Genomic DNA, 15,793 nt, shown 5'->3' with positions numbered 1-15,793 from the left:
CATGACAAAATGACCAGCGGAACCGCAATAGAGACAGAGGCGGTTGGTGATTCTCCGTTCCCTCTCCTTAGCCGAGATGCGAATACCCCCAGCTGCATGGGCTCAACACCTGAGTCAGTGGGGAAAGACGGTAGTGTCGGAGAGAGGGGAGACACAGTTAACGCGAGCTCTCTTCTATGAGCTCGGTGACGAAGATCTACCCGTCGTTCAATGCGAATAGCGAGTTCAATCAAAGAATCCACGCTGGATGGAACCTCCCGAGAGAGAATCTCATCCTTAACCTTAGCGTGGAGTCCTCTCCAGAAAACGAGCGAGCAACGCCTGCTCGTTCCAGTTACTGGAGGCAGCAAGAGTGCGAAACTCTATTGAGTAATCCATTATGGATCGATTACCTTGACATAGGGAAGACAGGGACCAGGAAGCTTCTTTCCCAAAAACTGAGCGATCAAAAACCCTTATCATCTCCTCTTTAAAGTTCAGATAATTGTTAGTACACTCAGCGCTTGCCTCCCAGATAGCTGTGCCCCACTGCCGAGCCCGACCAGTAAGGAGTGATATGACGTAGGCAATCCGAGCTCTCTCTCTTGAGTATGTGTTGGGTTGGAGAGAGAACACGATATCACACTGGGTGAGAAAGGAGCGGCACTCAGTGGGCTGCCCAGAATAACAAGGTGGGTTATTAACCCTAGGTTCCGGAGGCTCGGAAGAACCGGAAGTAGCTGGTGACACGAGACGAAGACTCTGATACTGTCTTGAGAGGTCGGAGACCTGAGCGGCCAGGGTCTCAACGGCATGCCGAGCAGCAGACAATTCCTGCTCGTGTCTGCCGAGCATCGCTCCCTGGAACTCGAGAGTAGAGTAGAGAGAATCCATAGTCGCTGGGTCCATTCTTGGTCGGATCCTTCTGTTATGCAGGTGAATGAGGACCCAAAAGCGACTTGGCGAAAACAGAGTCTTTAATCCAGTAAAGTAAAATACAATCAAAAAACACAACTTCCACTCGTAATGACGAGAACCGACTGGAGACTCGATCTTGAACAGCAGGTAGCCTCGGGAAGGCACTTGAACCTAGCAGACTCAGACACCTGCTCACCACGCAGCATCTGAGGGAAACACGACACGACGATACACAAACACAGCACGGTGACCAATACATACATGAGGATCCGACAGGGCAGGTACGGGAAACAAGGAGTGAAATAGGGACTCTAATCAGGGAAAAGGATCGGGAACAGGTGTGGGAAGACTAAATGATTGATTAGGGGAATAGGAACAGCTGGGAGCAGGAACGGAACGATAGAGAGAAGAGAGAGCGAGAGAGTGAGAGAGGGAGGGGGAGAGAGAGGGATAGAAAGAGGGAACGAACCTAATAAGACCAGCAGGGGGAAACGAACAGAAGGGAAAGCATAATGACAAGACAATATATGACAAAACATGACAGCTAAGGTGTATGTAAATTTATGACAGATTATTAGGACATGTAAACACCTTAATTGGCGTCCCATCAGTGTATTTAAGGTGTTTACATGTCCTAATCATTTGAAAGATTGCTCAGAAAACCAAGTGTTTTAACCAGTGTATGCTTCGATTTTGTCCTTATGGCAATTAAGACAAGCAGAGTAAGGTGCTAACATGACTATTGTATAATCTGCCTTCTGCCATAATCAATTTAATATAAAATTATTCCTGGTCATATAAACAAACTCATTGAGGCTATCTCCATTTTAAAGTAGTCCATGTTCTTCATTAGATCAAGCTTCCCTCTAGCGCGAGTGAGTTCGGAACAACTGAAAGTATGTTTTAGAAATAGTTATCATATACACACGTTATATGTCCGAACTGAAAATCAAATATACTTCCCAAAAATAACGTTGTCGCTATGGTAGAACATTTATTTTGATTGGCGATGTTCTGTATTTATCAGAGTACCATTATGTAGCCTGATTTCAGATGTGTCCATGTAAACATGATTATTAGGCAAGTTGTTCTTGCAAAGCATGTAAACGTTTTAATCAACTATTATATTAATCCGACTATCCACAATAATCGCATTATTATATGCATGTAACCTTTCTCATTGATGCTGCCCATGTCACAGATACAGAAACGTTTTGCAACAGAATCGACATAATGATTACACCCCTACTGTATCCAGTGCACGTGACGATTAAATTTTGACTTGATTTTGCGTGCAGATTGAATTTGATGATGATTGATTACTAATGCCTGGCAAGTAAAGTCTGTGCTTGCAAGTTCTGTCTGACTATCACGTGACGAGTTGCTGGTTGCTTGAGATAGAAGTAGCTGGTCGCGACTTTGAGCTCCGTTGTGAATGCAGTACAGTATTAGCTTCCACTAACAGAAAATATGGTGGTGTATAGTGCTAAAAACTAAATGTTTGACAGTACACGCTACGTGAGGTGTGACAGTTGTTATCCAGCCAGGTGGAGGAGCAGGTACAGTAGCTATGTGGGTGTTCGGTTATGGCTCTCTGATCTGGAAGGTGGATTTTCCCTATGAGGAGAAGCGGATCGGCTACATTATAGGCTTCAGCCGGCGCTTCTGGCAAGGCAGCACCGACCACAGGGGAGTGCCAGGCAAGGTGACGTATCTATCTGTATGGATGACTAGTGAAGGGAGTGTAAGTTTATTATTAAGTAACAGTCTATGTTGACTATTGGTGATATCCAGCTAGCTACATAACTGCTCTACAGCATCTGAACTGTAATACGGTGACTGGAGGCTCAATGCTGTTGACCTCTAAAGGTTGTATTTATTAAAACTCAATCAGCTCCTCCCTGTCTTCTCTTTTCAGCCTGGCCGAGTCGTGACTCTGGTGGAGGACCCAGAGGTGAGCTGCCACATAGTTACTTAAACCTGTGTGTGTGTGGTAATGTAACCGGTGTGACATGGCAACTAGTCCAACACTCTAACCATTAGGCTACCTGCCACCCCATGTGCCGAATACAACAGGTGTAGTAGACCTTACAGTGAAATGCTGAATACAACAGGGGTAGTAGACCTTACAGTGAAATGCTGAATACAACAGGTGTAGTAGACCTTACAGTGAAATGCTGAATACAACAGGTGTAGTAGACCTCACAGTGAAATGCTGAATACAACAGGTGTAGTAGACCTTACCGTGAAATGCTGAATACAACAGGTGTAGTAGACCTCACAGTGAAATGCTGAATACAACAGGTGTAGTAGACCTTACGGTGAAATGCTGAATACAACAGGTGTAATAGAGGTAGGTAGTAGGTAAAGTGACTATGCATAGATAATAAACAGTGAGTAGCAGCAGTGTAATAACAAAGGGAAGGGGGGGGCCAATGTAAATAGTCCGGGTGGCCATTTGATTAATTGTGTAGCAGTATTATGGCTTGGGGGTAAAAGCTGTTAAGGAGCCATTTGGTCCGAGACTTGGCGCTCTGGGACCGCTTGCCGTGCGGTAGCAGAGAGAACAGTCTATGACTTGGCGCTCTGGGACAGCTTGCCGTGCGGTAGCAGAGAGAACAGTCTATGACTTGACTTGGCGCTCTGGGACCGCTTGCCGTGCGGTAGCAGAGAGAACAGTCTATGACTTGGCGCTCTGGGACCGCTTGCCGTGCGGTAGCAGAGAGAACAGTCTATGACTTGGCGCTCTGGGACCGCTTGCTGTGCGGTAGCAGAGAGAACAGTCTATGACTTGGCGCTCTGGGACAGCTTGCCGTGCGGTAGCAGAGAGAACAGTCTATGACTTGACTTGGCGCTCTGGGACCGCTTGCCGTGCGGTAGCAGAGAGAACAGTCTATGACTTGGCGCTCTGGGACCGCTTGCCGTGCGGTAGCAGAGAGAACAGTCTATGACTTGGCGCTCTGGGACCGCTTGCCGTGCGGTAGCAGAGAGAACAGTCTATGACTTGGCGCTCTGGGACCACTTGCCGTGCGGTAGCAGAGAGAACAGTCTATGACTTGGTGCATCGGTACAGCTTGCCGTGCGGTAGCAGAGAGAACAGTCTATGACTTGGCGCTCTGGGACCACTTGCCGTGCGGTAGCAGAGAGAACAGTCTATGACTTGGTGCATCGGTACCGCTTGCCGTGCGGTAGCAGAGAGAACAGTCTATGACTTGGTGCATCGGTACAGCTTGCCGTGCGGTAGCAGAGAGAACAGTCTATGACTTGGTGCATCGGTACCGCTTGCCGTGCGGTAGCAGAGAGAACAGTCTATGACTTGGCGCTCTGGGACCGCTTGCTGTGCGGTAGCAGAGAGAACAGTCTATGACTTGGCGCTCTGGGACAGCTTGCCGTGCGGTAGCAGAGAGAACAGTCTATGACTTGACTTGGCGCTCTGGGACCGCTTGCCGTGCGGTAGCAGAGAGAACAGTCTATGACTTGGCGCTCTGGGACCGCTTGCCGTGCGGTAGCAGAGAGAACAGTCTATGACTTGGCGCTCTGGGACCGCTTGCCGTGCGGTAGCAGAGAGAACAGTCTATGACTTGGCGCTCTGGGACCACTTGCCGTGCGGTAGCAGAGAGAACAGTCTATGACTTGGTGCATCGGTACAGCTTGCCGTGCGGTAGCAGAGAGAACAGTCTATGACTTGGCGCTCTGGGACCACTTGCCGTGCGGTAGCAGAGAGAACAGTCTATGACTTGGTGCATCGGTACCGCTTGCCGTGCGGTAGCAGAGAGAACAGTCTATGACTTGGTGCATCGGTACAGCTTGCCGTGCGGTAGCAGAGAGAACAGTCTATGACTTGGTGCATCGGTACCGCTTGCCGTGCGGTAGCAGAGAGAACAGTCTATGACTTGGCACTCTGGGACCGCTTGCCGTGCGGTAGCAGAGAGAACAGTCTATGACTTGGCACTCTGGGATCGCTTGCCGTGCGGTAGCAGAGAGAACAGTCTATGACTTGGCACTCTGGGACCGCTTGCCGTGCGGTAGCAGAGAGAACAGTCTATGACTTGGCGCTCTGGGACCGATTGCCGTGAGGTAGCAGAGAGACCAATCTATGACTTGACTTGGCACTCTGGGACCGCTTGCCGTGCGGTAGCAGAGAGAACAGTCTATGCCTTGGCGCTCTGCTATCTGACTCAGTTACACCAGCTCTGTCAGGAGGAATGGGCCAAAATTCAACCAACTTATTGTGGGAAGCTTGTGGAAGGCTACCCGAAACGTTTTACCCAAGTTAAACAATTTAAAGGCAATGCTACCAAATACTAATAGAGTGTATGTAAACTTCTGACCCACTGGGAATGTGATGAAAGAAATACAAGCTGAAATAAATCATTCTCTCTACTATTATTCTGACATTTCATATTCTTAAAATAAAGTGGGGATCCTAACTGAACTAAGACAGGGAATTTTTACTTGGATTAAATGTCAGGAATTGTGAAAAACTGAGTTTAAATGTATTTGGCTAAGGTGTATGTAAACTTTTGACTTACATTTAAGTCATTTAGCAGACGCTCTTATCCAGAGCGACTTACAAATTGGTGCATTCACCTTATGACATCCAGTGGAACAGTCACTTTACAATAGTGCATCTAAATCTTAAAGGGGGGGGAGAGGGAATACTTATCCTATCCTAGGTATTCCTTAAAGAGGTGGGGTTTCAGGTGTCTCCGGAAGGTGGTGATTGACTCCGCTGTCCTGGCGTCGTGAGGGAGTTTGTTCCACCATTGGGGGGCCAGAGCAGCGAACAGTTTTGACTGGGCTGAGCGGGAGCTGCACTTCCTCAGTGGTAGGGAGGCGAGCAGGCCAGAGGTGGATGAACGCAGTGCCCTTGTTTGGGTGTAGGGCCTGATCAGAGCCTGGAGGTACTGAGGTGCCGTTCCCCTCACAGCTCCGTAGGCAAGCACCATGGTCTTGTAGCGGATGCGAGCTTCAACTGGAAGCCAGTGGAGAGAACGGAGGAGCAGGGTGACGTGAGAGAACTTGGGAAGGTTGAACACCAGACGGGCTGCGGCGTTCTGGATGAGTTGAAGGGGTTTAATGGCACAGGCAGGGAGCCCAGCCAACAGCGAGTTGCAGTAATCCAGACGGGAGATGACAAGTGCCTGGATTAGGACCTGCGCCGCTTCCTGTGTGAGGCAGGGTCGTACTCTGCGGATGTTGTAGAGCATGAACCTACAGGAACGGGCCACCGCCTTGATGTTGGTTGAGAACGACAGGGTGTTGTCCAGGATCAGACCAAGGTTCTTAGCGCTCTGGGAGGAGGACACAATGGAGTTGTCAACCGTGATGGCGAGATCATGGAACGGGCAGTCCTTCCCCGGGAGGAAGAGCAGCTCCGTCTTGCCGAGGTTCAGCTTGAGGTGGTGATCCGTCATCCACACTGATATGTCTGCTAGACATGCAGAGATGCGATTCGCCACCTGGTCATCAGAAGGGGGAAAGGAGAAGATTAGTTGTGTGTCGTCTGCATAGCAATGATAGGAGAGACCATGTGAGGTTATGACAGAGCCAAGTGACTTGGTGTATAGCGAGAATAGGAGAGGGCCTAGAACAGAGCCCTGGGGGACACCAGTGGTGAGAGCGCGTGGTGAGGAGACAGATTCTCGCCACGCCACCTGGTAGGAGCGACCTGTCAGGTAGGACGCAATCCAAGCGTGGGCCGCGCCGGAGATGCCCAACTCGGAGAGGGTGGAGAGGAGGATCTGATGGTTCACAGTATCGAAGGCAGCCGATAGATCTAGAAGGATGAGAGCAGAGGAGAGAGAGTTAGCTTTAGCAGTGCGGAGCGCCTCCGTGATACAGAGGAGAGCAGTCTCAGTTGAATGACTAGTCTTGAAACCTGACTGATTTGGATCAAGAAGGTCATTCAGAGAGAGATAGCGGGAGAGCTGGCCAAGGACGGCGCGTTCAAGAGTTTTGGAGAGAAAAGAAAGAAGGGATACTGGTCTGTAATTGTTGACATCGGAGGGATCGAGTGTAGGTTTTTTCAGAAGGGGTGCAACTCTCGCTCTCTTGAAGACGGAAGGGACGTAGCCAGCGGTCAGTGATGAGTTGATGAGCGAGGTGAGGTAAGGGAGAAGGTCTCCGGAAATGGTCTGGAGAAGAGGGGAGGGGATAGGGTCAAGCGGGCAGGTTGTTGGGCGGCCGGCCGTCACAAGACGCGAGATTTCATCTGGAGAACTGTACATTTTACCTCGACTAACCGGTGCCCCCGCACATTGACTCTGTTCCGGTACCCCCTGTATATAGCCTCCAGATTGACTCTGTACCGGTACCACCTGTATATAGCCTCCACATTGACTCTGTACCGGTAACCCCTGTATATAGCCTCCACATTGACTCTGTACCGGTACCCCCTGTATATAACCTCCACATTGACTCTGTACTGGTACCCCCTGTATATAGCCTCCACATTGACTCTGTACCGGTACCCCCTGTATATAGTCTCCACATTGACTCTGTACCGGTACCCCCTGTATATAGTCTCCACATTGACTCTGTACTGGTACCCCCTGTATATAGTCTCCACATTGACTCTGTACCGGTACCCCCTGTATATAGTCTCCACATTGACTCTGTACCGGTACCCCCTGTATATAGTCTCCACATTGACTCTGTACCGGTACCCCCTGTATATAGTCTCCACATTGACTCTGTACCGGTACCCCCTGTATATAGCCTCCACATTGACTCTGTACCGGTACCCCCTGTATATAGCCTCCACATTGACTCTGTACCGGTACCCCCTGTATATAGCCTCCACATTGACTCTGTACCGGTACCCCCTGTATATAGCCTCCACATTGACTCTGTACCGGTACCCCCTGTATATAGCCTCCACATTGACTCTGTACCGGTACCCCCTGTATATAGTCTCCACATTGACTCTGTACCGGTACCCCCTGTATATAGTCTCCACATTGACTCTGTACCGGTACCCCCTGTATATAGTCTCCACATTGACTCTGTACCGGTACCCCCTGTATATAGTCTCCACATTGACTCTGTACCGGTACCCCCTGTATATAGTCTCCACATTGACTCTGTACCGGTACCCCCTGTATATAGCCTCCACATTGACTCTGTACCGGTACCCCTGTATATAGCCTCCACATTGACTCTGTACCGGTACCCCTGTATATAGCCTCCACATTGACTCTGTACCGGTACCCCCTGTATATAGCCTCGCTATTGTTATTTTACTTCTGCTCTTTAATTACTTGTTCCCTTTTATCTCTTATTCATATTTTTTAAACTGAATTGTTGGTTAGGGGCTTGTAAGAAGGATTTCACTGTAAGGTCTGTTGTATTCAGCGCATGTGACTATTAAAATAATTTTTGATTCCAGACTACAGACCTCTAATATATAATCTGCAATATTGTAATTATTCGCCTACCTCCTCATGCCTTTTGCACACATTGTATATGGACTCCCCCTTTTTTTCTACTGTGTTATTGACTTGTTAATTGTTTACTCCATGTATAACTCTGTGTTGTCTGTTCACACTGCTATGCTTTGTCTTGGCCAGGTCGCAGTTGCAAATGAGAACTTGTTCTCAACTAGCCTACCTGGTTAAATAAAGGTGAAATAAAATAAAATAAAAAATGTCCTCAGATTTGTCTTCTGCCCTTGTCTCTGCTGGCCAGTTCTCCCTTTGGCAGTGTAGCTTCCAAACAGCATGCACAGCGTCTCATTGGCTGTCAGCATATCCAGCACAGCGTCTCTTTGGCTGTTAGCCAATCCAGCACAGTGTCAAAGCTAGCTAACAAGACCCTCCTTCCTCTGATTTAGTTATTGCACAGTTGTGTCGCTGCTAATTTCCATAAACCTGGGACTTTCTGAGCTCTGGTCACCCGAGCTCTTCGCCACCAACAGTCACTGAATGTCTTCCTGTGTCTCCTTCTGCTATTGGCAGTGACGGGTCTCTGGTAGTTTTATTGGTAAAGGTCGTGCCTGCTATAACTGGGCTTCTCTCTCTCTCACTCTCTCAGGGTTGTGTCTGGGGCGTGGCATATAAGCTGCCGTCTGGCCGAGAGCAGGAAGTGAAGTGTTACCTTGACTACCAGGAGAAGGGCGGTTACCGCGTCATCGCAGTGAACTTTCACCCCAGACCCTCCGTGACCCCCACACAACACACTGACACTCCCCCTGAACCCAGCCAGGCTCTGCTCTACATCGGTTCTAATGACAGCCCTGACTACCTAGGTCCCGCCCCCCTGGAGCTGATAGCCAATCAGATTGTAGATGCTGTCGGACCGAGTGGACGGAACACTGAATACCTGTTTTCATTGGCTGAGGCGCTGAGGACCCTCCTCCCTGAAGACTCAGACACACACCTCTTCTCTCTCGAAGACCTGGTTAGAGAGAGACTAGCACACTCACTTACTACATGTGTGTCAGTAAACCATCGCAGGGATGCTGTAGATTGTCAGTCATGTGATTGTCTCCAGGACCATTCAGAGCTGGGTTAAGGTTAGGACTGTTCAGAGCTGGGTTGGGATTGTTCTGAGCTGGGTTAGGGTTAGGACTGTTCAGAGCTGGGTTAGGACTGTTCAGAGCTGGGTTAGGGTTAGGACTGTTCAGAGCTGGGTTAGGGTTAGGACTGTTCAGAGCTGGGTTAGGACTGTTCAGAGCTGGGTTAGGACTGTTCTGAGCTGGGTTAGGGTTAGGACTGTTCAGAGCTGGGTTAGGACTGTTCAGAGCTGGGTTAGGACTGTTCAGAGCTGGGTTAGGACTGTTCAGAGCTGGGTTAGGACTGTTCTGAGCTGGGTTAGGGTTAGGACTGTTCAGAGCTGGGTTAGGACTGTTCAGAGCTGGGTTAGGACTGTTCAGAGCTGGGTTAGGACTGTTCTGAGCTGGGTTAGGGTTAGGACTGTTCAGAGCTGGGTTAGGACTGTTCAGAGTTGGGTTAGGACTGTTCAGAGCTGGGTTAGGACTGTTCTGAGCTGGGTTAGGGTTAGGACTGTTCAGAGCTGGGTTAGGACTGTTCAGAGCTGGGTTAGGACTGTTCTGAGCTGGGTTAGGACTGTTCTGAGCTGGGTTAGGGGTAGGACTGTTCAGAGCTGGGTTAGGACTGTTCTGAGCTGGGTTAGGTTAGGACTGTTCAGAGCTGGGTTAGGACTGTTCAGAGCTGGGTTAGGACTGTTCTGAGCTGGGTTAGGGTTAGGACTGTTACATTTACATTTAAGTCATTTAGCAGACGCTCTTATCCAGAGCGACTTACAAATTGGTGCATTCACCTTATGACATCCAGTGGAACAGTCACTTTACAATAGTGCATCTAAATCTTAAAGGGGGGGTGAGAAGGATTACTTATCCTATCCTAGGTATTCCTTAAAGAGGTGGGGTTTCAGGTGTCTCCGGAAGGTTCAGAGCTGGGTTAGGACTGTTCAGAGCTGGGTTAGGGTTAGGACTGTTCTGAGCTGGGTTAGGACTGTTCAGAGCTGGGTTAGGACTGTTCTGAGCTGGGTTAGGGTTAGGACTGTTCAGAGCTGGGTTAGGACTGTTCTGAGCTGGGTTAGGACTGTTCTGAGCTGGGTTAGGGGTAGGACTGTTCAGAGCTGGGTTAGGACTGTTCTGAGCTGGGTTAGGTTAGGACTGTTCAGAGCTGGGTTAGGACTGTTCTGAGCTGGGTTAGGACTGTTCTGAGCTGGGTTAGGGGTAGGACTGTTCAGAGCTGGGTTAGGACTGTTCTGAGCTGGGTTAGGTTAGGACTGTTCAGAGCTGGGTTAGGACTGTTCTGAGCTGGGTTAGGTTAGGACTGTTCAGAGCTGGGTTAGGACTGTTCTGAGCTGGGTTAGGGGTAGGACTGTTCAGAGCTGGGTTAGGACTGTTCTGAGCTGGGTTAGGTTAGGACTGTTCAGAGCTGGGTTAGGACTGTTCTGAGCTGGGTTAGGACTGTTCTGAGCTGGGTTAGGGGTAGGACTGTTCAGAGCTGGGTTAGGACTGTTCTGAGCTGGGTTAGGTTAGGACTGTTCAGAGCTGGGTTAGGACTGTTCTGAGCTGGGTTAGGTTAGGACTGTTCAGAGCTGGGTTAGGACTGTTCAGAGCTGGGTTAGGACTGTTCTGAGCTGGGTTAGGGTTAGGACTGTTACATTTACATTTAAGTCATTTAGCAGACGCTCTTATCCAGAGCGACTTACAAATTGGTGCATTCACCTTATGACATCCAGTGGAACAGTCACTTTACAATAGTGCATCTAAATCTTAAAGGGGGGGGGTGAGAAGGATTACTTATCCTATCCTAGGTATTCCTTAAAGAGGTGGGGTTTCAGGTGTCTCCGGAAGGTTCAGAGCTGGGTTAGGACTGTTCAGAGCTGGGTTAGGGTTAGGACTGTTCAGAGCTGGGTTAGGACTGTTCTGAGCTGGGTTAGGACTGTTCAGAGCTGGGTTAGGACTGTTCTGAGCTGGGTTAGGGTTAGGACTGTTCAGAGCTGGGTTAGGACTGTTCAGAGCTGGGTTAGGACTGTTCAGAGCTGGGTTAGGACTGTTCAGAGCTGGGTTAGGACTGTTCTGAGCTGGGTTAGGGTTAGGACTGTTCAGAGCTGGGTTAGGACTGTTCTGAGCTGGGTTAGGACTGTTCTGAGCTGGGTTAGGACTGTTCTGAGCTGGGTTAGGGTTAGGACTGTTCAGAGCTGGGTTAGGACTGTTCTGAGCTGGGTTAGGGTTAGGACTGTTACATTTACATTTAAGTCATTTAGCAGACGCTCTTATCCAGAGTGACTTACAAATTGGTGCATTCACCTTATGACATCCAGTGGAACAGTCACTTTACAATAGTGCATCTAAATCTTAAAGGGGGGGGTGAGAAGGATTACTTATCCTATCCTAGGTATTCCTTAAAGAGGTGGGGTTTCAGGTGTCTCCGGAAGGTTCAGAGCTGGGTTAGGACTGTTCAGAGCTGGGTTAGGGTTAGGACTGTTCAGAGCTGGGTTAGGGTTAGGACTGTTCAGAGCTGGGTTAGGGTTAGGACTGTTCAGAGCTGGGTTAGGGTTAGGACTGTTCAGAGCTGGGTTAGGGTTAGGACTGTTCAGAGCTGGGTTAGGACTGTTCAGAGCTGGGTTAGGACTGTTCTGAGCTGGGTTAGGGTTAGGACTGTTCAGAGCTGGGTTAGGGTTAGGACTGTTCAGAGCTGGGTTAGGGTTAGGACTGTTCTGAGCTGGGTTAGGACTGTTCAGAGCTGGGTTAGGACTGTTCTGAGCTGGGTTAGGGTTAGGACTGTTCAGAGCTGGGTTAGGACTGTTCAGAGCTGGGTTAGGACTGTTCAGAGCTGGGTTAGGACTGTTCAGAGCTGGGTTAAGGTTAGGACTGTTCAGAGCTGGGTTAGGACTGTTCTGAGCTGGGTTAGGGTTAGGACTGTTACATTTACATTTAAGTCATTTAGCAGACGCTCTTATCCAGAGCGACTTACAAATTGGTGCATTCACCTTATGACATCCAGTGGAACAGTCACTTTACAATAGTGCATCTAAATCTTAAAGGGGGGGGGTGAGAAGGATTACTTATCCTATCCTAGGTATTCCTTAAAGAGGTGGGGTTTCAGGTGTCTCCGGAAGGTTCAGAGCTGGGTTAGGACTGTTCAGAGCTGGGTTAGGACTGTTCAGAGCTGGGTTAGGACTGTTCTGAGCTGGGTTAGGGTTAGGACTGTTCAGAGCTGGGTTAGGACTGTTCAGACCAGGGTTAGGACTGTTCAGAGCTGGGTTAGGGTTAGGACTGTTCAGAGCTGGGTTAGGACTGTTCAGAGCTGGGTTAGGACTGTTCTGAGCTGGGTTAGGACTGTTCAGACCAGGGTTAGGACTGTTCTGAGCTGGGTTAGGACTGTTCAGACCAGGGTTAGGACTGTTCTGAGCTGGGTTAGGACTGTTCAGAGCTGGGTTAGGACTGTTCAGAGCTGGGTTAGGACTGTTCTGAGCTGGGTTAGGGTTAGGACTGTTCAGAGCTGGGTTAGGACTGTTCAGAGCTGGGTTAGGACTGTTCAGAGCTGGGTTAGGACTGTTCAGAGCTGGGTTAGGGTTAGGACTGTTCAGAGCTGGGTTAGGACTGTTCTGAGCTGGGTTAGGGTTAGGACTGTTACATTTACATTTAAGTCATTTAGCAGACGCTCTTATCCAGAGCGACTTACAAATTGGTGCATTCACCTTATGACATCCAGTGGAACAGTCACTTTACAATAGTGCATCTAAATCTTAAAGGGGGGGGGTGAGAAGGATTACTTATCCTATCCTAGGTATTCCTTAAAGAGGTGGGGTTTCAGGTGTCTCCGGAAGGTTCAGAGCTGGGTTAGGACTGTTCAGAGCTGGGTTAGGACTGTTCAGAGCTGGGTTAGGACTGTTCTGAGCTGGGTTAGGGTTAGGACTGTTCAGAGCTGGGTTAGGACTGTTCAGACCAGGGTTAGGACTGTTCAGAGCTGGGTTAGGGTTAGGACTGTTCAGAGCTGGGTTAGGACTGTTCAGAGCTGGGTTAGGACTGTTCTGAGCTGGGTTAGGACTGTTCAGACCAGGGTTAGGACTGTTCTGAGCTGGGTTAGGACTGTTCAGACCAGGGTTAGGACTGTTCAGAGCTGGGTTAGGGTTAGGACTGTTCAGAGCTGGGTTAGGGTTAGGACCGACTCCAGTGATGTCATTTAAACCTGTCACACACTCCAGTGATGTCATTTTAAACACTTGTCTCAGTCTCCAGTGATGTCATATTAAACACTTGTCTCACGCTCCAGTGATGTCATATTAAATAGCTGTCTCACTCTTCAGTCCATGTAGACGGGTTGGTTATTTAGCAACAAAACTGACGCATTGAGGTTGTATGTACAGTTGAAGTCGGAAGTTTACATACACTTAGGTTGTAGTCATTAAAACTCGTTTTTCAACCACTCCACACATTTCTTGTGAACAAACTACAAACTATAGTTTTGGCAAGGAGGTTAGGACATCTACTTTGTGCATGACATAAGTAACTTTTCCAACAATTCTTTACAGACAGATTATTTCACTTAGAATTCATTGAATCACAATTCCTGTGGGTCAGAAGTTTACATACATGAAATTGACTGCCTTTAAACAGCTTGGAAAATTCCAGAAAATTATGTAATGGTTTTAGAAGCTTCTGATAGGCTAATTGACATAATTTGAGTCAATTGGAGGTGTACCTGTGGATGTATTTCAAGGCCTACCTTCAACCTCAGTGCCTCTTCGCTTGACATCATGCGAAAATCTAAAGAAATCAGCCAAGATCTCAGATTTTTTTTTTGGACCTCCACAAGTCGGGTTAATCCTTGGGAGCCATTTCCAAACGCCTGAAGGTATCACGTTCATCTGTACAAACAATAGTACAGAAGTATAAACACCATGGGACCACACAGCCGTCACACCACTCAGGAAGGAGACGCGTTCTGTCTCCTCGAGATGAACGTACTTTGGTGCGAAAAGTGCAAATCAATCCCAGAACAACAGCAAAGGACCTTGTGAAGATGCTGGAGGAAACAGGTACAAAAGTATCTAGATCCACAGTAAAATGAGTCCTATATCGACATAACCTGAAAGGACACTCAGCAAGGAAGAAGCCACTGCTCTAAAACCGCCATAAAAAGCCAGACTACGGTTTGCATCTGCACATGGGGACTTTTTGGAGAAATGTCCTCTGGTCTGATAAAACAAAAATAGTTTCGCCATAATGTCCATCGTTATGTTTGGAGGAAAAAGGGGGAGGCTTGCAAGCCGAAGAACACCATCCCAACCGTGAAGCACGGGTGGCAGCATCATGTTGTGGGGGTACTTTGCTGCAGGAGGGATTGGTGAACTTCACAAAATAGATGGCATCATGAGGTAGGAAAATTACGTGGATATATTGAAGCAACATCTCAAGACATCAGTCAGGAAGTTAAAGCTTGGTCACAAATGGGTCTTCCAAATGGACAATGACCCCAAGCATACTTCCAAAGTTATGGCAAAATGGCTTAAGGACAACAAAGTCAAGGTATTGGAGTGGCCATCACAAAGCCCTGACCTCAATCCCATAGAACATTTGTGGGCAGAACTGAAAAATGGGAGGCTTGTGGAAGGCTACCCGAAACGTTTGACCCAAGTTAAACAATTTAAAGACAATGCTACCAAATACTAATTGAGTGTATGTACATTTCTGACCCACTGGGAATGTGATGAAAGAAATACAAGCTAAAATAAATCATTCTCTCTACTATTATTCTGACATTTCACATTCTTAAAATAAAGTGGTGATCTCAACTGACCTAAAACGGAATTTCTACGAGGATTAAATGTCAGGAATTGTGAAACTGAGTTTAAATGTATTTGGCTATGGTGTATGTAAACTTACAACTTCAACTGTGTATGTGTGTGTGTGTATATATATCTATATATTATACACACACAGTGTTTTCAAAAGTATTCAGGCCCCTTCCCCATTTTGTAAAGTTACAGCCTTAATTTTAAAAATGTCAATCAATCGACACAATTCCCCATTATGAAACAGGTGTAGTAGACCTTACAGCGAAAACAGGTTTTTACATTTCTTGGGTACGTTTTTTAAAGTATTCAGACCCTTTGCTCTGAGACTCAATTTTGCTCCGGTGCATCCTGTTTCCATTGATCACCCTTGATGTTTCTACAACTTGATTGGAGTCCACCTGTGGTAAATTCAATTGATTTGACATGATTGTAAAGGAACACACCTGTCTATATAAGGTCCCACAGTTGACAGTGCATGTCAGAGCAAAAACCAAGCCATGAGGTCGAAGGAATTGTCCGTAGAGCCCCGAGACAGGATTGTGTCGAGGCACAGATCTGGGGAAGGGTACTTAAAAAAAATCTGCAGCATTGAAGGTCCCCAACAACACAGTGGCCT

General features: G+C 48.0%; 1 protein-coding gene across 1 annotated transcript; it reads left to right on the top strand.

The window, feature by feature from the left end:
• Positions 1-2,258: 2,258 nt before the first annotated feature.
• On the top strand, positions 2,259-9,529 carry LOC124026075 (putative glutathione-specific gamma-glutamylcyclotransferase 2). Its single transcript, XM_046339245.1, has 3 exons — positions 2,259-2,602; positions 2,816-2,851; positions 8,932-9,529. The coding sequence occupies exons 1-3, from the start codon at positions 2,468-2,470 to the stop codon at positions 9,409-9,411; spliced, it is 651 nt and encodes a 216-aa protein (XP_046195201.1). The 5' UTR covers positions 2,259-2,467; the 3' UTR covers positions 9,412-9,529.
• The last annotated feature ends 6,264 nt before the right edge of the window (positions 9,530-15,793 follow it).

This window comes from Oncorhynchus gorbuscha, unplaced genomic scaffold (assembly GCF_021184085.1).
Source record: "Oncorhynchus gorbuscha isolate QuinsamMale2020 ecotype Even-year unplaced genomic scaffold, OgorEven_v1.0 Un_scaffold_2560, whole genome shotgun sequence".
In the NCBI taxonomy this organism is placed as follows: Eukaryota; Metazoa; Chordata; class Actinopteri; order Salmoniformes; family Salmonidae; genus Oncorhynchus; species Oncorhynchus gorbuscha.
Note: the sequence above shows the minus strand (reverse complement) of the source record. Positions and strands in the feature narration are given on the sequence as shown.

Excerpts from the sequence above, each read along its gene's own strand:
- LOC124026075 (XM_046339245.1), top strand. The coding sequence starts at position 2,468 with ATGTGGGTGTTCGGTTATGGCTCTCTGATCTGGAAGGTGGATTTTCCC. Across the intron at positions 2,603-2,815 it reads ACAGGGGAGTGCCAGGCAAG|CCTGGCCGAGTCGTGACTCT; the intron begins GTGACGTATCTA and ends TTCTCTTTTCAG. Across the intron at positions 2,852-8,931 it reads CTCTGGTGGAGGACCCAGAG|GGTTGTGTCTGGGGCGTGGC; the intron begins GTGAGCTGCCAC and ends TCACTCTCTCAG.